The sequence below is a fragment of the Notamacropus eugenii genome, chromosome 4 (genome assembly GCF_028372415.1).
Source record: "Notamacropus eugenii isolate mMacEug1 chromosome 4, mMacEug1.pri_v2, whole genome shotgun sequence".
Classification (NCBI taxonomy): Eukaryota; Metazoa; Chordata; class Mammalia; order Diprotodontia; family Macropodidae; genus Notamacropus; species Notamacropus eugenii.
The window spans coordinates 172,243,836-172,268,585 of record NC_092875.1 but is presented as its reverse complement, the minus strand read 5'-3'; the positions used below and the strand labels follow the sequence as shown (position 1 = coordinate 172,268,585).

Sequence of the window (24,750 nt, the reverse complement as noted above, 5' to 3'; positions counted from 1 at the left end):
TACTCATGCATGACCAAATCCCAAATTCCTACCACCCATTTCCTCCACTCCTATTCATGTGCTGCTGAAAATTGTCCTGAAAATTATGTAGATCTCCTACAAACATTTTATCTCATTTCAACTAGAGATCACTGCAGTAAGGCAATATCTTAACTCCTCCCTAACTGATTCCCCATCTCACTTTCTACAATTTAGTGTCCCAAAGAACATCAAATTCAGCATACCCTTGCCAAAATTCATTTCCTTCCTACCTAAATCTAACCCTCTCCAAACTTCTCTATTAATGTTAAAAGTACCACTACAGTTATAAACACTCACATTGATAACCTTGAGCATTCATTCTCAGGCATTCCCCATATACAATTAGTTTTCAAGTTTCATCAATTCTTTCTCCAACATCTTTAGTATCTGTGCCATCTGCTCACATGGTCACCTAACTTAAGTTCCTTATCATCTCTAGCCTGGACCACACAATAGCCTTTTAAGTGGATTACTGAGTTCTGTCACCTCTCCAATATATCCTTTTCACCAGCTGACAAAATAATCTTCCTAAAGCAAAGGTCACATGTCACTCCCCTGCTCAAGAACATTCAATAGCTCCCTATAGCTTCTTCAATAAAATATCTACTCTTTAGCTTGAAATTGAAAATTCTTAATAATCTCACTCCAGATTCCCTCTTCAGGCTTTGTTAATGTTAATCCACTTTGTGTGCTTTACATTTCAAACTGGTGTATTTATAGTACTCCATATTCAACACCTCACCTTCCATCTCTAGCTTTGAAGAGGCTGTCCCCTCATTTCTTGAATGTGCCTCTTTCTCACCACTGACTCTTAGAATTAATTCCTGCCCTTTTTCAAGGATCAGCTCATAGGATGCCACTTGTGGGAAACTTTTCCTGATTTTCCCTAGTTAGTGCTCTTTCTCATCAAATGATAACAAATATACTTATATATTTCCAAATTTTATCCCCCTAGCTAGAGGTATACTTCTTGAGAGCATGGATGATATTTAATTTTGCCTTTGTAGGTTCTTAGTAAGTGTTTTCCTCTCTCTTCTCAAGTCTCCTACAGTATTCTCTACCTCCACCTCTCAGCTGAAGTGACTCACCAACTCATAACTCACCAAAAAATGAAGTTATTCACCTGATGGTACTACTCCCTTTCTCCTCTTACATCCTCCTGACATCATCCTCCACTCCAGTTTATAGTGAAGAAGTTTACCCTTACCAAGAGTAATCATTACTAAGCCTAATCCTTTCATATGTACCCTTGATCCTACTACCTTCTTTAGTATATTGTCCCAACTATCATCCCCTTTCTTTAATTTTCAAGCACTCTCTAGATGCTGGGTCCTTCCCTTTTGCCAACAAATACACTCATGTCTTCTCAGTCCTTAAAAAATTAACAACCCCCCCCCCCCCCCCACAAAAAACCCTCTGGCTTGATCCTGCTATTTCCTCTACATGTTGTCCTACCCCTCCTCTCATTTTCAGTTAAACTCCTTGAAAAATTCATCTAGACTTGATCCTGTGGCTTCCTCTCCTGACACTCTTTCCTAAACTCTTGGTAATCCAGCTTCTGAACTCATTATCATCTACTTGAAATTCCAAGGTTGCCAGTGATTCCTTAATTGCTGGATCAAATGGTCTTTTGTCAGTCCTCATTCTTTTGATCTCTCTCCAGTGTGTGATACTGTTGACCACCTTCTCCTCTTAGATACACTTTATTTTCTGGGTTTTTGTGACATAACTATGTTGTTTCTCTTCTACCTATTTAGACCCTTCTCAGTCTCCTTTGTCACTCCCATTAACTGCGGTTATCTCCAATATTCTGTCCTGTGAGCTCTCTCTCTCCCTGAGCACCACCCCCCCATCATTTGGTGATGTCATTAGCTCCCATAGGTTCAATAATCTCCTCTATGCAGGTAACTACCAGATTTATATATTTCTCTATATCCTGAAAACATCACTCAATATATCCAAAAGAGATCTAATTATTTCTTTCCTTTCCCCCAAACCCACCTATCTTCTCAATTTCCCTAACATTGCTGTGTATACCACTGTTCTTCCTGTCACCCAGGTTCATAACCTCAGTGTCATCCTCAAGTGGTCACTCTCATTCACCTGGCATAGCCAGTGAGTTGCCAGATCCTGCCATCTCTATCTCTATAACATCACTTGAAATTGTTCTCTTGTTTTCACTTATACTGTCAACCCTCATCATCTCAAAAGCCTCCTAACTGGCCTCCGTACCTCAAGTCTCTTCCTGCTTTAATGTATCCTCCACATAGTTGTCAAGGTGATTTTACTAAAGCATAGGTCTGACCAGGTAACCTTTACCCCACATGCAAGTCAAGCCTACATATAATGTCTTTGATTCTCTTCCAAAATGTGGATGAATAGCAGTAAAGTCCAGTGACTTTCTGTTACTTCTGGATTCAAATATCAATTAGTTAAAAAGCATGTACTAAGCACCTACTTTGTGTCAGACAACTCGTGTGGTTTTTAAAGCTTTGCTTCTTCCCATCTTTCCAGTTTTCTTAAACATGACCCTGTTCCTTGCACTCTGCAGTCTAGCTAGATTGGCCTGTGGTTTCTCATATGAAGTGCTCCACCTCCTCATCTCCATGTCTTTGTTTGGCTGTGTCTCCTGCCTGCAGTGCTCTTCCTCTTTGTCTCTTATTTTTAGAATTCTTGGCTTCGTTCAAGACTTAGACTAAGCACCACACTCTTCAAGAGAACTTTCTCAAACTCAACAGCTGCTGGTGCCCTGCCTTCTAAGGTTACTTTGTGTTTACTTTGCATATATCATACACACATATACATACATATAGACACACATATACTTTGCATATATAAGCACATATGCATATATGTACATAAACATACACATATACTTTGCATATGTAAACACATATACATATATATGTATATATACATAAACACATACATATACTCACATACGCACATGTTGTCTCTTCCTCATGTAAGCTCCTTTGAAGGCAGAGAGTGTTTTTCTTGTGTCCCCAGAACTTAATGTAATGCCTGGCATGTAGTAGGTGTTTATTAAATGCTTATTGATTGACTGATGGATTGTTGGATTGGATGGAGAAATCTCCTTAAGGACTAGTAAAAATTCTTCATTTACAGTGAAGACATTAAAGAGATATCAGCCCATCCAGTCTGGATTGTCAGGGACTGACATATTCATTATTAATTCTTTTCATTTAGAAATCTAATGGAAGAACTTCTTCTCAGAAGAGTTAGCCTTCTGAGATTGTGAAGATGTTAAAGGAGAAACCCAAGAAGCAGTGTGGTATGATACGGAACAGTATTGGTTTGGAGTCAAAAGATTTGGGTTCAAGGTCTGGTTCTGTCACTTTCTAGCATGTGTGCCCTTGGTAGAGTCATATAGCTTTGGGTTACTCATCCATAAAATGGAGGGAAAGTTATTATATGTAAACTACCCACTTTATAGAGTTGTAAGGTTCAAATCTTTGCAAAAGGATTTTGAAAAATTTAAAACACCATAGGAATACTGAGCATACCTTGCTGGAGAAAAGAAGATTAAAAAGAAAAGGAAAAGAAGTATTTTTAAAGAAAATAGCTCTGTTGATACCAGGAATATTATTGGCAGCCATAGTGATTTTACCCATAGGCAGCACAGGTGCCACAGGGGCAGCTAGATCACACTGTGGATAGAATGCTGGGCTTGGAGTCAGGAAGACTCATCATCTTGAATTTAAGTCTGGCCTCAAACACTTGCTAGCTCTGTGACCCTGCACATCACTTAACTCTGTTGCCTCAGTTTCCTCATCTGTAAAATGAATTGGAGAAGCCAATAAAACCCCGATGGGGGTCATGAAGAGTTGGACAAGACTGAACAACAGCAACCACACAGGTACATCTATCTGTGTACATGCTGTACATAACTTTCAAACTATCTCCTGACTCTGGCTAGGGGCTTGGCCATTTTATTTGGCTTACAGTCCTACTCCTAACATCTGAGTAGATTCTGCAAGTCCCCATAGCCGGATGCGACAGGTGAAATAAAGTGTGAAGATAGTATGTGGAAATATTAGAAAAATTCCTCCCATCCTCAGTCTTTTTTGAGCAAGTCAGCTTATCATCTATTCTACTGGGTTTCTTAATGCCAGCCATCCTACAAAGATGCTTGTCTGGGTATTGTCTGTGAGAAACAGTGTGATATAAAAAAAAGTGATGCATACTAAGAGTCAAAAGACCTAGATGTTCTAGTCTCACATCTTCTACTTAATAGCTATGTGACCTTAAGCTTTTAACTGAATTTTCCTGAGCTTCTAGTTCCTCCACTATCAAAAGGGAATGATCATCTCTGATTTCCTACTTCATAAAATTGTTGTGAGGGTCAGGTGGGATAATATACGTAAAAACACTCTGAAAACTTCAAAGTGTTATACAGATATATGTACCTTGACAGTCATAGCAGTCACTGATTGATTTTTGTGGCTTTTTTCATGTTGACCAGTTACAGAAGGTCCCTCAGTCATAGAAAAAGGGGTATGTGTAGAAAGAGAGAGCTAGAAAAATTGTGGAATATTCATGAGTGCATTTCTGTACACTAAAGAATTCTACCAACATCTGATGACTATTACATTAAAACAAAACTGGGGTATCCTTATCCTAAATGACTCCTCTAGTTCTTTGTGCCCTGCACATAGTAAGCACTTAGTACATTTTCAATCTCTCTTGCTCTTTTTATGCTCTCTATCTTTTTCCCCCTTCTCTCTCAATCTCTCCTTATTCTCTCTCTCTCTTGTTTCTCTCTCCTCCCCCAACCCCAACATAAAGCTGTACAGCCTCTAATACCTTTGGGCCATCTAGTGGTTGGGCTATCATCTAGAACCTCTGGTAGATTCCCCACCCCTGAATTTTAGATAGATAAAACTTCCTGGGAGCAGTTATATGTGTGGTTTCATTTTCATTGGCCAGACAAATATGAGAATCTAAATGGACTGGAATATATCTTGTATCCTTGTTATAATGAGAAAGTATATGCATATTGCTTATATATCTTTCAATATACCCTAAAATTAGATGAACTGAATGATACTTTATCTTTGTTCCTTAAAACCCTTATTTGACTAACACACTTTCTCTCTTTCCACTGAATCTCATTGTGCCAACTTACTCATTGCGCTTTGGTCCAGTGTATACGTTTTTCAGGATCACAAGCCCATGTCTTCTATGAAAACACAAGGATACCATCCCAAACCCTCCACTGTCTATCTGTTCCTTCTCTAACAGGTCATCAGTTTTCATCTCCAAGTCATCCAGCGACATGTCTGCTTCTCTTTTAGATGTACAGTCCTTTGGAAAATGCAGTTCTTTCTCTACCATAATTCCAACCTGCAAAGAAAGCAGAGAGAACCATTATACTTACACCAGTTATATTTAATAAGCATTTTCAAAGGTGCCTATTTCGTGCTCCATACTGTTTTGAGCTGTAGGAGACTCCAGTTTCATTCTTTTTTTAAAAATGTATTTTCTTCATTAATATGGCCATAGTAAACTGTCCATCACGTGCTTCAGGCTACAGAAGGTCAAATCCTCCTAGATGAGGAACTTAAAAATAGTTCCAATAAGGTTCTGATTTTGTTTGAGTCTCCCTTACATTTGTGAAGAAGGGGAAGTCAATGGAAGGTTTCTCAGAATAATCCCAAGCTTACAGGAAGCTGGGGAGGTTATTTGGTCTACATTATAAGTAGCCTACAAGTTTGGATCTAGAGTGATCAAGTTTTATTCCCAGATCAAAGGATAGTCATTGGATGGGCCCTACTTACTTAAAGAACTCTATGAATGCTAGCTGTTATTTTTTCATCCTTACTCCTTATCAAGCTAGGTTTAGGGAACACTCATATTTCCATGTAAAACATTCTGAGTTTGTTCTCTACAGAGAGATTCTTATAAAAATAAACAAAGGGGAAAGAAAAGATGAACAAGAGCTTTTAAGCCCATTGCCACATTTTAGGTTATGCTTATATGAACTTATCCTTGTTTTCATTGCTGATGATTAAAAATAATAATAATAACAAAAATAGTGGACATTTACATAGAATTTTAAAATTTGTAAAAACCCTTTACATATCTATCTCATGTGTTCCTAACAACAAGCCAGTGAGGTTGTTGGTATTATTATTATCCCATATTATTATTCCCATTTCACAGATGAGAAAGCTGGAGCTCTGAAATATTAAGTGGTCTTCCCAGATCATACGCTAATTAAGGCAGGATTTGAACAACCTGAGCCTGGCTCTCAACCCAGGTCTTTCTGACTCTGAGTGTAGCCTTCTTGCAACTAGGAAGAAACAATGAAGAATAATACTTCCATAGAGATTAATGTACATGTTTAACTCAGCATTAATCCAAATAGAAACTGGCTTCTTTATGGAAGAATATTTCTAAAGAGAAGGAAGTTTCCCAATTCTCGTGGTAAGAAAATTCTTTCTTCTGTTCAACTTAAACTTTCTACTTGGTGGTTTAAGCCAATTTCCTCTTCATCTGTTCTGTTCTCAGTACTGGTGGTAAAGAATCGGTAACTATCTTTATAATAACCATCTTGTATTTAAGAATACTCTCTAGCCCAAATAATCAGTTCTAATAACTTTCAGAGATCTTTTTGTGTGTTTTTTTTATCATTTAGATTTACATTCTGGACCCTCTCCATGTTCTCCATATCTAAAAATAGATTGGGCTTCTAAGTGCCTTACAAGTATTCCCCATTTAGCACAATAGCACACAGCAGGAGCTAAATAAATGCACATTCCCTACCCCCACTTCAGAGGCCACTTATTCTAATCTCTGTTTTAATAAGAATCTCTTCTAATTTTTGGTTATAGTGAGGGAAAACTCTACTTCTCAAGGCAGCCCAATCTCTTTTGGGGTAGATTTAAAAGTTACGCAAGTTTCCCCTTAAATCATTCTGAAATCTTTCTCTCTGCATCTTCCATTCCTGGATCCTAATTCTGCCTTCTGGAACCAAGAACAAGCCCTCTTCCACAAGTCAGCTCTTCCAGTTCCTAAGGACTGTTATCATAGCCACCTTAATTCTCTTTTCCAGGTTAAATATTTCCTTCAAGAGATGCTTAAGTCCACGATTTCAATGTCCTGTACCATTCTGGCTGCCCTTCTCTGGACACCTTCCAGTTTATTAATATTCTCCCTAAAATGAGGCCCCCAGATCTGAACACAATACGCAAACTCTATTCTAAGCATAATGGTAAATTACGTGATGTTACTTACATTCTAAGCTCTTAATTGTACAGATCAGCTGAGCCAAAGTTTTCTTTTTGAACCTCCAGACCTAGAAAGGAGAATAACAATACAGATGGTATCTGGATCATTCTTTGTGCTTAAAATTTTTTTTTAATTTATGAAATTAACATTTCCATAACATAGTAGAATAAATAAAAGATTGTACATGAAAGTGCAAATCTATTATGCATAACTTCTGTTCCTTTTAAAACTATAATAAAGTTATCAAGTAAATTTCTTTTTTTTCTCCCCTCCAACCCTGGATGGCTACCATTAGACATAAATATATGTGTGTACACATACATACATACATACATATATATGTGTAAAATCATTCTATATGTACTTCTGTTTATCAGTTTTTTCTCTGAATGCAGATAGCATCTGCCTTCATATGTCCTTTGTGGTTAATTTGGGTCTTTACAATAGTCAAAATAACTTATTCTTTCAAAGCTGCTCTTAAAACGCTATTGTTGTTACTGTATACACTGCTGTCTTGGTTCTGCTCATTTTTTATGCTTTTGCTTAATTTACTCTGAAAATCATGGAAACTTGAAATCCTTCAGAATCCTGATTCATTAAGTAATTACCAGGGCCAAATGTGAATAGAAGTTGAGTTATTTCTTTGAGGACAGGGACTGTTTCTTTTTTTTTCTTTTGTTGTATTCCTAGCATTTGCTACGGTGCCTGGCAGATAGTAGGAGCTTAAAGATACCTGTTGGATCAAACTGAATTAGATCACCTCTGCACAAGGATGTGGCTAAGTTGTACCTTTATTGAGGTCTTTTCCCTCTTTTGATTAATATTTCCTTCTGGAGAAGACCACAGCAGAAGATACAGGAAGGTAATCAGGAAAGAGAAACTTGCTAGAGAGCTGAGCAGTAAAAAGCAAAGGATCCCCTCACAAGTTTAGAAATACCATCCCACTTCTCCCCATGCGCGCGCGTGCACACACACACACACGAGAGAGAGAGAGAGAGAGAGAGAGAAATAGAAGAGGTCAGAATCATGTTTTCAAAGATTATTTGGAGAAAGGGAAAAACTGGTGCTTTATCCGTTGATTGAAAAGCCTAACAAATGTTACTGCCCTGTTGCCCTAGAATTCTGGAGCCTACCGACACTCTATTATCCTTAGGTTAGACTTATAAACACTCCCAGATAAGCCTTACCTACCACCATTCCTGCCCATGTGGGTGAGAGGCTCAGAATTATTAAGGCCTTCTCTGACCAACTCAATATACTGGCCTAGGCCCACCTTTTGGAGCCTTATCCTGTAAAATATGCCTAATTAGGAAGGGATAACACCTCTCTTTCAGCCCAGGAACTGAATTATTATCCCAGAAGCCTGAACTATGGTGATAAATTTACCCCAGAGGACCAGGAATTCCCCAAGCTGCCTTAAGCAGCCCTGGTTCCTACATAAGACACCAGAATGGCAGCTGCTCAGCTTCGTCTCAGTCCCTCCCCTTCCTTCAAAGCTTAAGGCCAGAGGCTTGAGTTAGGAGAATCAGGGACAAAACAGCTCAGAGGTTCCTCATGCCACAGCCCCACCCCTTCCCAGAAGTTACATCTGAGGGCAAAGAATATCAATAGGATGGGGATAGAGTCTGACATGCAATTTCACTGATCAGGGAATTCCAAGATGGGGAACCCCCCTCCACCAAAGCAAGGTCTCTGTAAGTTTTGGTCCTAGAGTTACTAGAGCACTGAAATGTTAAATGACCTGTCCCAGATCACAAAATAAAGGAGGTTCGAAATAAACAGAAGGACATTCAATATTCTTAGGTCAGTTTAATATAGTAAAAATGACAATACAGAGATTAATGTACATGTTTAACTCAGCATTAATCCAAATAGAAACTGGCTTCTTTATGGAACTAGACAAAAATCACCAAACTTATATAGAAAAAACAATCAGACAAGAATATTAGGAAAAAGATCTAGGATTCACTTGCTATATCATAAAGCATTTTTTTATCCATCTACCATGTGTTAATTGTTAACTGTCAGGATACAAATAGAAAATATGTATCAATTACTAGTCTCCTGTACTTTACATTCTATTGAGGAAAATAATCAATGCACGTATAAGTAAATATAAAATAAAGTAATTTCAAGGGTAGGAAAGGGAGACAGTTGTAGCTGGGAGGGCAGTGACTAGGAAACACCTTATAGAGGATGTTGGCACTTGAGTTTTATGGAAGCTAGGGAGTCTAAGAGACTGAAGTAAGGAAGGAATATATGCTGGGTATGGGGGGGACAGTGTATGAAAACTAGGAGAGACTGGAGATGGAATGTGATCTTTATATAGAAAGTATATGCCTGTTGGCTAGACTGTAGAGTGGAAGGAAGGAAGAAAGGAAGGAAGGAAAGAAGGAAAAAGAGAAGTAAGGAAAAAAGAAGGAAGGAAGTGGGAGGGAAGAAAGGCAAGAAGAGGAAGGGAGAGATAGAAGAAGAAGGAGGGAAGAAAGAAAATCAGCATTTATTTCGTGCCTACAGTGGAAGAAACTGAGGCAGACCAAAGTTAAGTGACTTGCTCAGGGTCACACAGCTAGTTTAGTGTTTGAGGCTGGATCTGAACTCAGGTCTTCCTGATTCCAGACCAATCACTTTATGCACTGTGCCTCCCTCCTAATTAATGCGTAATAAGCCTTAATAAAGTCAGGCTGGAGCCAGATTGTGAAAGACTTAAATGCCACATAGAGGAGTATGTATTTATCCTAGAGGCAGTGGAGAATCACAGCTTTTTGATTAAGGGTCAGGTCTGTGCTTTAGCAATATCATTTAGGAACATCAGAATCTTGAGGCTTGATGATTCAGCTAAGGGAAGCTCTCTGCCATCATGGTCCAACAGTCAAGCATCAGACCACCTGCAGCTCCTTAGCACTGTTCTGTATTAGAGCAACCAAGAAGTGATATCAAAAACCTTTTTATTTTCCTGAGCCAATCAAGTCTTAAGGATGGTCTCAATACCTTTTAAGAAAAGAAAACCTAACAAAAAAAATCGAGCTTCACTTTCATGGAGGTGGGGGTGGTAGTGGGGGTGGTTAGGATATCACTCTCCTCATAGCTGTCAAGTGTGCCAAGCATCCAGGGAAGCAATTTCTTCGAGGAATGTACCAACCACACCCACCAACTGCTACCCATGGGGTAGGCAAGTCAGTCTAGTTGAAGCCACAAGGATCCCTAACGGGAAAGACAGGATATAGCATGTACCTGGCATGCCAAATCACCACTGCTGTGACTACTATCCCTTTGAGGACCCTGGAGAAATCATTCCAGGGCCTTTGAAACCCTTTGAACCCAAGGGCCTTTGAAATAGCAATGTTTCTAGCCCAGTGCCCACAGTCATCATCCTAGAAATATCCACATGTAGATGTAGCTTGGCCATGGGTACTGCAGGTTCTGTGGCCACAGTTACTAAAGACCCAGAAAAGGAAGTTTTTGACACCAAAAGTCCTTGGCAAAATTACCAGGAAATGATGTAATTTTATCAGTGTAAATGACATTAAAGAAGAGGCATTTTCATTTTCTTTGTCTCTGAACCCTAAGGACTGTGGGACCTTTCCCTCTGATTTGCAGCTGACCCCTTCCATATATACTGTCTCTCTCCCCCATTACAATGTGAGCTCCTTGAGAACTGGGACTGTCTCACCTTTCTATTTATATCTTCAAGGCTTAACACAGCGCTTTGCATGGAGTAATTGTTTAATAAATCATTCATTCATTCATTCATTCATTCATGATCTCACTTTGTCCAAAACATCAAGGGAGATTGTTCAACATATCTCAAACAGAATTCATTCTTTCTCCCCAAACCCTCTCCTTTTCCCAACTTTTCTATTATTGATGAGGGCACCACTGTCCTCCCAGTTATCCAGGCTCACAACCATGATATCATCTCATTCATTCTCATTCATCCCACATATCTATTCTGTTGTCACATCTTGTCACTTCTGTCTCTATAATACCTCTTGTATATGTCTCCCTTCTCTGCACTTACACACCTAGTATAGATCCTTCTCATCTCTTGCCTGAGTCTCAAGCTTGTCCTCCATTACAATCTGCCTTTCACACAGCTGCCAAAGTAATATTCCTAAAGCACAGGTCTAACCATGTCATCCCCCTACTCAACAAACTTCTGTGGCTCTCCATTGCCTCCAGGACCAAATACAAAGTCCACTATTGGCTCCTTCCTTTCCAGCCCCTTCACAGACTCTGTGTGTAGCTTATTTTCTGTTCATCACACACAACACTTCCGTCTTTTGTTTTCTTGCCTTTGCATTAGCTAACCTCTATGCCTGGGGAATCTGCCCCATATTCACCTTCTAGACTTCCTTTATGACTCAGCTCAAATCCCACCTGCTTCAAAAAGGCCTTCCTGTCAGCTGTCAAGTCTCCTTAAAAACAGCAATGAGAGATACTTGAAATATTTATTTGAAAATATTAATCTAAAATTTAAAAAATACATGTAAGTATGATTGCATTCGTATAACCTATATCTGATTGTTTGCCATCTTGGGGAGGTGGGAGGTGAGGAATAAAAATTTGGACCTCAAAATCTTTTAAAAAATGTTTAAAAATGTTTTTACATGTACTTGAAAAAAATAAAGTAAAATAAAATACATGTAAAAAATAAATAGAAATGAGAGTTAGAGGGAAAGAGCCAAGATGGTGGAGTAGAAAGACACAGATAATACAGGCTCTCCCCACACAGCCCATAAAATACCTGTAGAGAGGGACTCTCAACAAATTCTGGAGCAGCAGAAATGGAGAACAACAGAGTGGAGGAGATTTCCAGCCCAGGATGACCTGAAAGGCCCACAGGTGCCAAAGGTCAGTGATGGGGTTTTTTCAGCTGGCTGGGAAGGGAGAAGGGCCTTCCTATAGCTTTGGCCTCAGGCAGTGGCCCGCAGAGGCCACATTGAGTAGGCAGCAGCAGTTCCCACCGTAGCCCCTACAGCAGTGGCCCTCCATTGTTGGATTGAAAGACCCCTGGAGGCACTGAGGAGCTGATTCTTGCCTCAGCCCTGTATGGAGGCCCTGGGGGAGCTGGTTTTTATCTCACACTGAATGGCAGCCCTGCCCCCACAGCTTATCTGAAAATCAGCCCCCAGTGCTGGGTTGGCAGAACTGGAGGCCAGGTGGCTGTGGAGAGGAAACTGCTAAGATTCTGGACAAAAAAATTTCTTTCTGCTCCCAGACCACTGTACACTCTTGATTGTGCCACCTTGGAGGAACTGATAATTTAAAAATTATGGGTTTACCTGAAAGCCGTGATCCAAAAGCCTAGATGTCATCTTTCATGAAATTATCATGAAATTATCAGATTCCCAGAGTATACCCTACTTTTGACAAAGGACCCAAAAGTCAAGTAACTGGATGGGAAAATGCCCAAAAAAAGGGAAAAAAAAATAAGACTATAGAAGGTTACCTTCTTGGTGAATAGGTATTTCCCATCCTTTTGGATGAGGAAGAACAATGCTTACCATCAGGGAAAGACATAAAAGTCAAGGCTTCTGTATCCCAAACATCCAAAATAAATATTCAATAGTCTCAGACCATGGAAGAGCTCAAAAAGATTTTGAAAATCAAGTAAGAAAGGTGGAGGAAAAATTGGGAAGAGAAATGAGAGAGATGCAAAAAAAGCATGAAAAACAGGTCAACACCTTGCTAAAGGAAACCTAAAAAATGCTGAAGAAAATAACACCTTTAAAAATAGGCTAACTCAATTGGCAAAAGAGGTTCAAAAAGCCAGTGAGGAGAAGAATGCTTTAAAAAGCAGAATTAGCCAAATGAAAAAGGAGGTTCAAAAGCTCACTGAAGAAAATAGTTCTTTCAAAATTAGAATGGAACAGATGGAGGCTAATGACTTTATGAGAAACCAAAAAATCACAAAACAAAACCAAAAGAATGAAAAAATGGAAGATAATGTGAAATATCTCATTGGAAAAACAACTGACCTGGAAAATAGATCCAGGAGAGACAATTTAAAAATTATGGGTGTGCCTGAAAGCCATGATCAAAAAAAGAGCCTAGACATCATCTTTCATGAAATTATCAAGGAAAACTGCCCAGATATTCTAGAACCAGGGGGCAAAATAAATATTGAAAGAATCCACTGATCACCTGTTGGGATTGGAAGTTCAAATCCGTGTGGACGGTCTCGGGCGGGTAAAAGTGGGACTTCTAAATCTTAGAGTCTTATGAGGCCCTCCATGAACAGCGGGGATTCGAGAAGGTCAGACTGAGCTAGCTCGGCTAGCTCGGGTATTTCCGCCTCTCCCCGGGAGATACGTGATGGGTGGAGTCTCCCTGCCCTCGAGGTCGTCCCGGATCTGGGCACACTATTGTTATCTAACAGCACGGTATTGAGATGCAAACTGTGTGGCTGAAGGTTAAGTAGGATTGAGGAAGCCTGAAAACTCTCTTAGCACGTGAGGAGCCAAGAGGACAGTAGGCTCCGCTTCTCTCTTTCCTCTCTCCCCTCCCCCTCTCTCCCCACTTGTACTTCTACTTCCAATCCCTTAAGATCTTAGCCTCCTTAGGAAATCTTCCCCTCTTCCTCCTAAGGAAGACCCCCCTGCACTTGTAACCGAAACCCTGAAATAAAGCTCAACCCGTGTTCGACTCTGGAACGTCCTTTCTCTCATATGAGCATCCGGTTTTGGCCAACCGAAGACCTCGGAGGTGAGGTAAGAAGACTCAGGTAGCCCACACAGGCCTCTAGGCCTGGCAATCACCTCCTAAAACAGATCCAAAAAAAAAGAAACTCCTAGAAACATTGTGGCCAAATTTCAGAGTTCCCAAGTCAAGGAGAAAATATTGCAAGCAGCTAGAAAGAAACAATTCAAGTACTGTGGAAATACAATCAGGATAACACAAAATCTAGCAGCTTCTACATTAAGGAATCAAAGGGCGTGGAATATGATATTCCAGAAGTCAAAGGAACTAGAACTAAAACTAAGAATCACCTACCCAGCAAAACTGAGTATAATACTTCAGGGGAAAAAATGGTCTTTCAATGAAATAGGGGACTTTCAAGCATTCTTGATGAAAAGACCAGAGATGAAAAGAAAATTTGGCTTTCAGACACAAGAATCAAGAGAAGCATGAAAAAGTAAACAGCAAAGAGAAATCATAAGGGACTTACTAAAGTTGAACTGTTTGCATTCCTACATGGAAAGACGATATTTGTAACTCTTGAAACTTTTTTCAGTATCTGGGTAGTTGGTGGGATTACGCACACACACACACACACACACACACACACACAGACACACACACACACACACACACAGAGAGCACAGGGTGAGTTGAATAGGTTGGGATCATATCTTAAAAAATGAAATTAAGTAGTGAGAGAAATATATTGGGAGGAGAAAGGGAGAAATGGAATGGGGCAAATTATCTCTCATAAAAAGGCAAGTTAAAGACTTTTCAATGGAGGGAAAAAGAGGGGAGGAGAGGAAAAAAAACATGAAGCTCTCTTTCATCTCATTCAGCTAAAGGAAGGAATAAAATGCACACTCGTATTGGTATGAAAACCTATCTTACAATACAGGAAAGTCGGGGAGAAGGGTGGGGGGGATGATGGAAGGGAGGGCAATGGGAGGGAGGGAACAATTAGAAGTCAGTACTCTTGGGGAAGGACAGGGTCAAAACAGAGAATAGAGGAAATGGGGGGCAGAATAGGATGGAGGGAAATATAGTTAATCTTACACAACGTGACTATTATGGAAGTCATTTACAAAACTACACAGATATGGCCTATATTGAATTGCTTGCCTTCCCAATGGGGATGGGTGGGGAGGGTGGAAGGCAGAAAAGTTGGAACTCAAAGTTTTAGGAATAACTGCTGACTATTGTTTTTGTATACAACTAGGAAATAAGAAATACAGGTAATGGGGTATAGAAAGTTACCTTGCCCTACATGACAAAAGAGAAGATGGAGATAAGGGAAGGGAGCGATGTTAGAAGGGAGAGCAGATTAGTGATAGGGGTAACTAGAATACTCGACATTTTGGGGTGGGGGGAGGGGAGAAATGGGGACCATGAGCAGTTGGCTGCTGACTTGAAGGGAAAGTTGAGCCAACACACAGTTGGCAACAGTGGAGCAGAAAAAGAGTGGGCAGCTCTCAGAGATTTGGTGTACAGCACAGCATTTGCTCATCTGGGTCAGAACATGGCAAACACCAAGACTGGTTTGATGAAAATGATAGGGAAATTCAGAAGCTGTTAAATGAAAAATGTGACCTCCACTGGATTTACCAGCAGGATAGTTCATCCACTTCTAAGAAGGCAGCATTTAATTCCATCAAAAGCAAACTACAAGCAAAGCTTAGAGAGATGCAGGATTCCTAGTTCAGTAAGAAGGCAGATGAAATTCAGTTTTATGCTGATAGTAACAATCCAAAGCACTTTTATGATTCCCTGAAAGCTATTTATGGACCAAAAACCTATGGTGCATCATAACTACTCAGTGCTGATGGAGTCACATTGGTTAAGGACATGATCCTAGAGAGATGGGCTGAACACTTCCATAGTGTTCTCAACAGACCATCACCAATCAATGCTAAGGCCATTGACCATTTCCTTCAGGTTGAAGTCAATCCCTCCTTAGCTGAACTTCCAACTGAAGAAGAGGTTTTGAGGGCCATTATGCTCCTTTCATGTGGCAAAGCACCTGGTGCTGATTCTATTCCAGCTGAGATTTATAAGGTAGGGGGACCACTGCTTATACAAAAACTGACTGAAATTTTCCAGGTTATATGGAAAGAGGAGGTTATCCCCCAGGAGTCCAAGGATGCCTCCATCGTCTATCTCTATAAGGGTAAAGGGAATAGATTGTCCTGCAACAATCACGGGGGGATCTCTCTCTTAGTCATTGCTGGCAAAATTCTTGCTAGAGTCCTCCTTAATAAGCTGATCCTTCACCTGAAAGATGACCATATACCTCAGAGCCAAAGTGGCTTCAGAAAGGGCTGAGGAACAGTCCATATGGTGTTTGCTGCCTGACAACTCCAGGAGAAATGCCAGAGGCCTATACACAATGTTTGTAGATCTGACCAAGGCCTTTGACACTGTTAGTCGTGAGGGCTTATGGAAAATTACATCAAAATTTGGTTGTCTGGAGAAGTTCATCAATATTGTACATCAATTTCATGATGGCATGTTTGCCCTGGTTCTGGATAGTGCACAAAAAGCTCTCATGCCTTCCCAGTCACCAGTGGAGTAAAACAGGGCTGTGTGCTTGCTCCCATGCTTTTTAGCATGATGTTTTCAGCCATGTTGTCAAATGCTTTCATTGAGGATGAACACAGCATCAAGGTTAGCTACTGAACTGATGGTAAAACCAAGACCAAAGTGGAGGGAGTGTTGGTGCATGATTTTCTGTTTGCAGATGATTGTGCACTCAATGAAGTCTTTGAAGCTGAGATGCGACAAAGTATGGATCAATTCTCTGCTGCCTGTGCTAATTTTGGCCTAACAATTAACAACAAAAAAAGACAGGTGCTCCATCAGCCACCACCACACCATCCATACGTGAAACCATCAATTACAACAAATGGAGAAGCTTTGAATACTGTGGATAAGTTCACCTACCTTGATAGTGTACTTTCCAGGGATGTGCGCATTGACAATGAGGTTGATGCACACAGAGCTAGTTCAGTGTTTGGGAGGTTCTGAAGAAAGGTTTGAGAGAGAAGAGGTATTAGACAGACTACCAGACTGAAGGTCTACAGAGCCATTGTGCTGACCTCATTGTTACATGTTTGTGAAACATGGACAGTCTAGTAGCTCCATGCCAGGAAACTGAATCACTTCCATTTGAACTGTCTTAGGAAGATTCTGAGGATCACCTGGCAGGATAAGGTACCAGACACTGAAGTCCTTGTTCAAGCTGAACTGCCAAGTATTCAAACTATGCTTCAGAGAGCTCAACTCTGATGGGCTGGCCACGTTGTTTGAATTCCAAATGTATGTTTGCCAAAAAGACTATTTTATGGAGAACTTGCATGGGACAGATGATCACATGGTGGTCAGAAGAAACGATACAAGGACACTCTCAAGGTCTCTCTCAAGAACTTTGGATTTGACTGTGCAACATGGGAGACATTGGCACAGGACCACTCAGCATGGCATGCCCACATAAGAAAAGGTGCTGTGCTCTTTGAGCAAAGCAGAATTGAGACAGCACAAAGTAAACGCAGGATGTGCAAATTTGGGATATCCACCCCAAATATTCATACAGACTATCTGTGCCCAACCTGTGGTAGAGCATTCTGAGCTTGCATTGGTCTGATCAGCCATAGTTGGACACAATGAAATTTCACTTTACGATGGTGATGTCATTTTGGTCCTCTTCGAAGAGGAAGGACAACAACCAGCACTGGAAACAGAATAGGAGAAGATGAAAGTGAGTGACATGAGAGATTTGGTGCCTGTATGTAGACACTAAGAGATGAAAAACATTAAATGTATGATTCATCCTTCAAAGTCATATATTTGGAAGGATGGCATCATGGACAGATAACAGGAAAGTTGGGAGGTTAGACAGGCTTTAACAGGGAAGCCTAGAATGTCAGTGATGTTAAACTTAAAAAGAAATGGGGTCCACTAATCTGTTCATAAGGATCTTTGTGAGTGGATGTGTTTTACAATGTAATACTGTCTGTTTGGTTGTATTTTTATTTATTTTGTTAAATATTTCTCAACTACATCTGGTTCAGGCTTCACCTTGGGAGTGAAGGTGTGTACTGCATGTGGTCTCATGTTTGGCACCTCTGACTTACCTCTCAATCCAGTTCAGCTGTGTTAAGGCCTCTGTGCCATGCACTGTGCTAGGCTTTCTTCTGACTGCAGTTACTATGTATACAGTTCTCTTGATTCTGCTCACTCCAGTTTGCATTAGTTCATGTAAATTTTTCCAGGTTTTTCTGAGAGCATCCTGCTCATCATTTCTTACAGCCCAATAGTGTTCCATCACAGTCATATCGAACTTGTTCAGCCATTCCCCAAATCAAAGGGCATCCCCTCAATTTCCAATTCTTCACCACCACAAAAAGAGCTACTATAAATATTTTTGTGTATATAGGTCCTTTTCCATTTTTAAAAATCTCTTTGGGACACAGATCTGTTGGTGGTACTGCTATACAGTTTTATAGCCCTTTGGTGGCAGTTAGATATCTCAGTGGATAGGGTGCTTGGCCTGGAGTCAGGAAGACCTGAGTTCAAATCCAACCTCATATACTTACTAGCTGTGTGATCCTGTGCAAATCACTTAATCTCTGTTTGCCTTAATCCACTGGAGAAGGAAATGGTAAATTGCTCTAGTATCTATGCCAAGAAAACCTCATGGATAGTGTGGTCCATGGGGTCAAGAAGAGTCAGACAGGACTAAACAACAATAATAGCCTGCTGGGCATAGTTCCAGAATGGTTGGATCAGTTTACAACATCAGTAGAAGTTCATTAGTAACCCAATTATCCCCTCCAATGTTTGTCATTTTCCTTTTGTCATATTACACAATCTGACAGGTGTGGGGTAGAACCTCAGTGTTATGTTATTTTGCATTTCTCTAATGAAAAATGATTTAGAGTATTTTTTCATATTATGGTAGATGAACTTCTATTTTTTAAAGGAAAGAAATATCATAAAAATACTGCAAATTAAAATCAATAAGAATTTAGTAAGCATTTGCTCTTGTCCAGCCCCCCAAGATCAACTTCTTCCTTGTAATTACTGTTCCTTTTCAGGGCTTGGAAGAGCTCCATAGAATTCTAGGAAATGGTGAATTTGCCCCCAGATTACTAAACAACGACCCTCTGATCACTAACTTTATGATTTAAATTAATGAGACAGCATGGTGTAACAAACAGCACAGGAGAATGAAATGATCAGGGTTCTTCTGTAGCCTCTGCCACTCATTAGCTAACTGACTTTGGACAGTCATCCTACCACACTAAGTCTTGGTTTCCTCATCATGTAAAAGAAGACTAATAATATTTGTACTACCTGTCTCCCAGGGTTGTTGTAAGGATCAAATAAGATAAAATAAATAAAATGTTACATTTATGGATATGAGTCTTGGAATAATAGAAGGCTGAAAATGAAAACTTTGCTCCCTTACTCACAAATGGGAATAAGTGAATGGAAGGAAAAAGTAAATAAGGAAAGGAAGGAAAAAAGAAAGAGGGAGGCAAAGGACTCTTGGGCCAACATGCCATCCACATCCAGAGAAAGAACTATGGAATCAGAACACAGAATGAAGCAGACTCTTTTTTCTTGTGTTATGTTTTGGTTTTTTCTCATGGTTTCTCCCATTCATTTTAATTCTTCTATGTGACATGACTAATGTGAAAATATATTTAATAAGAATGTATGTGTAGAACCCATATAAGATTGCATGCCATCTTGGGGAGGGAGGGAGGAGGGAAGGGAAGAAAAATTAAGACTTATGGAAGTGATTGTTGAAAATTGAAAACAAATAAATTAATTAAATTTTTTAAAAAAAGATTTAAAAAAAGAGAGGGAGGGAGGGAAGAAAGGAGGGAGTGAGAGAAGGAAAGAAGAAAAGAGAAAGAAGGAAGGAAGGAAAGGAAGGGCATTTATAAGCACTTATTATTTGCCAAGACTTTTCTAAAATACAAGCAAGGAAGGCAGTCTCTACTCTTAGGAACTTATATTCTAATAGAAGAAGACAACACAAACAGAGGAGTAGTGAGTGGGAATTGTGTTTTGGTCTGGGAAATCATGGGGATGGTAAATGGAGCCTTCAAGGAATGATATTATTGAATTATTACTGTTCTCACCCTAGATTAAACTGCTGTCCTGTATATGATAACTCCAAAGTTCAGTAGCATATCTCTCTAGAAGCAAATATTCTCTTGTTAGTTGCAAAATAAGATGCTAAGTTCAAAGGGCTTAGACCTACCATTCTTGCAAAGATTTTTGCCCCTATGAATGTAATGTTCCATCAGGATCTAGAATCTACAGAGGCTTTTCTTCTGCTCTTGAGAATATAATTAAGAGACACAGAAAGGCAGACTTTAATATCATTACTATCAAAGAGTCTGGACTTATGCTTTCATTGGACTAGGGAGCTCCAGAATGAGAGATCTCTCTCTATCAGTACAAGTAAGCACCCTTCTCTCCAGTTTGTAATCTCCAAGAATTGTCTAGAGCACTGAGAAGTTTGTGACTTGACCAGTCAGAGAGACAGTATGTATGTATATGTCAGAGGTGGGGCTTCAACCCGGGTCTTCCTGGCTCCAAGGATGACTCTGTCCACTATTGCATGGTACCTCTCTTAACAATGAAATAAGGGTATAAATATCAATTGTTTTCTAAATGGCTGATGGAAAGAAAAGATGGAGTTGGTTCAAAACACACAATATTTGAGAAGCATTTATACCTGAAATCCACATGATCTTAAAACAGTTTGGGGATGCTGGGCTAAATCTCTGAATGCCAATGAAATGAATTCAAAGCCACTCCTTCAGGACTGAACATCAAGATGGCATGCATTCTATATATGTATGGCAGGAAATTGACAGTTGTGTGTAAGTCTGTAGAAAAGATTAGGATCTAGAAGGCAGTGGTTCTATAGCTTAATATTTGAACTCACCAGGTCTAAACATAGTATTCCACCAAATGTATCTCATGTACTGCTGAGACCTTTAAAAATGTCCACAAGGGATACACAGTATTTAGATTCTGAAGGATAACACCAAATAGATGCTCACCAATTTGGAAGTGATTGTCCTTGAGAGTTAGCTCAGCCAGTAAAAGATGTGGGTTCATTTATCCATTCCCCAAATGTTTACTGAGAGCAGGACTTTTTTTTTCTTTCAGTTTTAACCTTCCATAACTCCCAAACACTATGGAAGAGATACTATGATGAGGAAGATACAGTTTCTGCCCTCAATTGGTATGTTAGATTCATACTATTTGGTAGCTAGAGACTACCTTAAAGAAGCATTCTATAAAAGCTTGCCATTGATCACAAAGGGAAATTGCCCACAGAAATGTGTATCCACTTCTGTAAATGCCCTTGACCACTTTTACCTGAAAGACGATCAAAACATATGCTTTACAGAACTAGGAAAACAGTATACATAAAATCTGCAAAAATGGAAATGGAAAAAACAAAGACCACAAAACAACCAAAATGGAATGATGTGAAATTATAAAGACCACACTTGGCACTAGAGAGAAAATATATGAGAAAATATCCACCTCATCGCACTTATTTGAAGAGGTAGGGAATCTTGGTTGTAGAAAATTGCATATAATGCCAGATTTCTCTTTTAAAAATTATTTCCTATAAGAGTTACTTTTTAAAAAGGGGAAAGGGATGCAGAAGGAAACATAGGCAATATAAAAACAAAAGATAGCAATAAAATCTATTTAAAAACAAAAAAGGAAAATAAAGAAAAAAATGCATGCTTTACTCATTGGAGGTCAGTAATGTTATCTCTGCATACCAAAAATGACATTGTCTTATGAAGAGTGGAATCAAGAGAGAGGGAGAGGCAGAGAGATGCAAAGGGGGGAAGGGAGGGAAGGAGGAAAACAGGAAGAAAGAACTATAGATCACTTGGGACAGAAAAATCACTGAAAAACTTTGTCTCCAATCTTTTTATCACTCCTCATTTCCTTATACTTTCAATTTCAGTCTTACATTTGCATAACAGACAACACTTCCTCCTTCTCAATACACCATGAAAATTATCATAGTTGTCAACAGACCCTTGCCTAGAAGATCTAGTCAGTGTCAAGCCTGTACAAACTCAGAACAAGGTTTTTATTAGTCTGTATCCAAGACCCTTGTTTAAATTCTAAGACTCAAAGCAAAACTTTGAAAATAAGTTTTTCTCCAAGCTACCATTCTAAGAAACATTTTTATCTTATATTCTTCAGGGGCCTCTCTTTTTGTCCAGCCCCTAACTCTACAGGGACTCCTTGAACTGTACTTACACTTGACAAATAACTGCCTTCTTTTGTTTTGTATTTTTTTAACAATCATTTTATTCCTTCCATGCAACTTTAGCCAATACATTATTATTTTAGCGTTTAGAACCACATGGTAAAGTTGATACTATGTGGCATTCAGAACTTTACCAAAACACTTCCATTTAATTTTACCAGCCTGGTTCCATTTTTTTCCACCAACTGGGGAATAGTAAAAGTGAACCACATATCTAAATTCAATTATATTCTGGTATTAGCTAAGATCATAATGCCCAGAGCTGTCCCTACAGCAGATTCCAGGGGTCTCAGATAAATCATATCTCTCCATACTCAGCATTTTTATACAGGTAAATTTGGGTTTAAATGATCATAGAAGAACCTTCCCGGAAATACAAAGCTTTGACAGACAAAGGGAAATCTACTATGTTTTAAACAGATCATATCTGGAGTATTAAGTTGAATTGTAGATAACATATTTTAACAGAGACTGACAAGCTAGAAAAAAGGAGGGCAACTGGGATGGCTAGGGGGAGATAATACCATACCAGTAATGATTAAAGAGGCTGGAGGTGTTTAGCTTGGGGAAGAGAAAACTTAGTGGGGGCAGAGGTGGGAATGAGCAAGATAGCTGTTTTTAAATATTTGAGGGTCAGTCATGGAGAAAAGGAATTCAATTTGTTCGGTTGGATGCCAGAAGGCAAAACTAAGAGCAATGAATAAAAGTTCTAAAGAGAAAGATTTAGGCTGGAAGTAAGAAAGGGGGAAAAAAAAACCTGACTTCATAAACATTAGAATGGGCTGCTTTGGCAGAAAGTACTGTAAGCCCTTACTATAGACGTTCAAGTGACAACCAGTTAGGAATGTTATAAGAAAGGATTCTTATTTGCAGTATGGGGGCTATAATAGGATCAAGGACAAGAATCTAGGACCTCAGAGAACATCTAGTCTAATTTATTTATTTTACACATGGCAAAACTGAAGCCCAAGAAGGTTAAGAGATTTGTAGAAGGTACCAAAGTTAGTTACTGTCAGAAGACGTGGGTTGGATTAGATGACACCTGAATTTTCTTCCAATTTGGATTCTGAGCCTGTTAATTATTTAATCTATTGTTGTTCAGTCATTTTTTCAGTCATCCGTCTCTTCATGATCACATTTTAGGGTTTTCTTGGCAAAGATACTGGTTTGCCATTTCCTTCTCTAGCTCATTTTACAAATAAGGAAACTGAGGCAAACAGGATTAAGTGACTTGCCCAGGGTCACACAACTAGTAAGTGTCTGAGGCCAGATTTGAACTCAAGAAGATAAGTCTTCCTGACTCCAGGCCTGGCACTGCGGTACCTAGCTGTCCAAATTTAATATAACATAATTAGAAAGTAGTTTATAATTATAAGGTGTTTTTACCCACATTATCTCATTTGAGGCTGGCAATAATTCTATAGAGTAGGTATGATCCCCCTTTTACAGATTAGGAAATAAAGATCAGAGAAATTAAGCAAATTGACCAATGTAAGTTGGTTGATTCTGGACACAAGAATTCAGGTCTTCTAACTCTCATGTCTTTTGTTCTTTCCACTTGGTCATGCAGCGGATAGAGCACTGGAGTCTGGAAGGACTGAATTCAAATCCAGCCTCAGCAAGCAAAAGACTTTTTAGTGGAGGGAAAAAGAGGGGAGGTGAGAGAAAAACATGAAGTTTACTCTCATCACATTCGACTAAAGGAAGGAATAAAATGCACACTCATTTTGGTATGAAAACCTATCTTACAATACAGGAAAGTGGGGGTGAAGGGGATAAGCAGGGTAGGGGGGATGATGGAAGGGAGGGCAATGGGAGGAGGGAGCAATTTGAAGTCAACACTCTTGGGGAGGGACAGGATCAAAAGAGAGAATAGAAGCAGTGGGGGGCAGGATAGGATGGAGGGAAATATAGTTAATCTTACACAACACGACTATTATGGAAGTCATTTGCAAAACTACACAGATATGGCCTGTATTGAATTGCTTGCCTTCCCAAAGGGAATGGGTGGGGAGGGAGGGATGAAGAGAAGTTGGAACTCAAAGTTTTAGGAACAAATGTCGAGTTCTGTTCTTGCTACTAGGGAACAAGAAATACAGGTAATGGGGTATAGAAAGTTATCTGGCCCTACAGGACAAAAGAGAAGATAGGGACAAGGGAAGGGAGGGATGATAGAAGAGAGGGCAGATTGGTGATAGGGGCAATTAGAATGCTTGGTGTTTTGGGGTGGGGGGAGGGGACAAAAGGGGAGAAAATTTGACCCCCAAATTTTGTGAAAATGAATGTTAAAAGTTAAATAAATTTTAAAAATAAAAAAAAAAATCCAGCCTCAGACACTTACTAATTTTATGACCCTGGGTAAGTCACTTAATCTGTATTTGTTTCAATTTCCTCATCGGTAAAATGGGGTCAATATTAGCATCTCCCAGAGTTGTTGTGAAGATCAAATGAAATCATAACTGTAA

The 24,750-nt window shown here is 39.5% G+C and overlaps 1 protein-coding gene across 3 annotated transcripts in view; it reads right to left on the bottom strand.

Moving 5' to 3' along the window:
* The window catches only part of RIPK1 (receptor interacting serine/threonine kinase 1), a 60,205-nt gene that overhangs the window by 33,288 nt on the left and 2,167 nt on the right, over positions 1 to 24,750 (bottom strand). The window contains exons 1-4 of one of the 3 annotated variants that reach the window (XM_072603684.1): positions 17,565 to 17,580; positions 16,900 to 16,979; positions 7,282 to 7,342; positions 5,171 to 5,388 (exon numbers count right to left, since the gene is read on the bottom strand). In XM_072603684.1, the coding sequence (XP_072459785.1) occupies positions 5,171 to 5,379 (209 nt within the window). In that variant the 5' untranslated portion in view covers positions 5,380 to 5,388; positions 7,282 to 7,342; positions 16,900 to 16,979; positions 17,565 to 17,580. Of the gene's footprint in view, positions 1 to 5,170; positions 5,389 to 7,281; positions 7,343 to 16,899; positions 16,980 to 17,564; positions 17,581 to 24,750 lie in introns of those variants that run through there. The other 2 variants (XM_072603683.1, XM_072603682.1) reach the window with 2 other exon arrangements.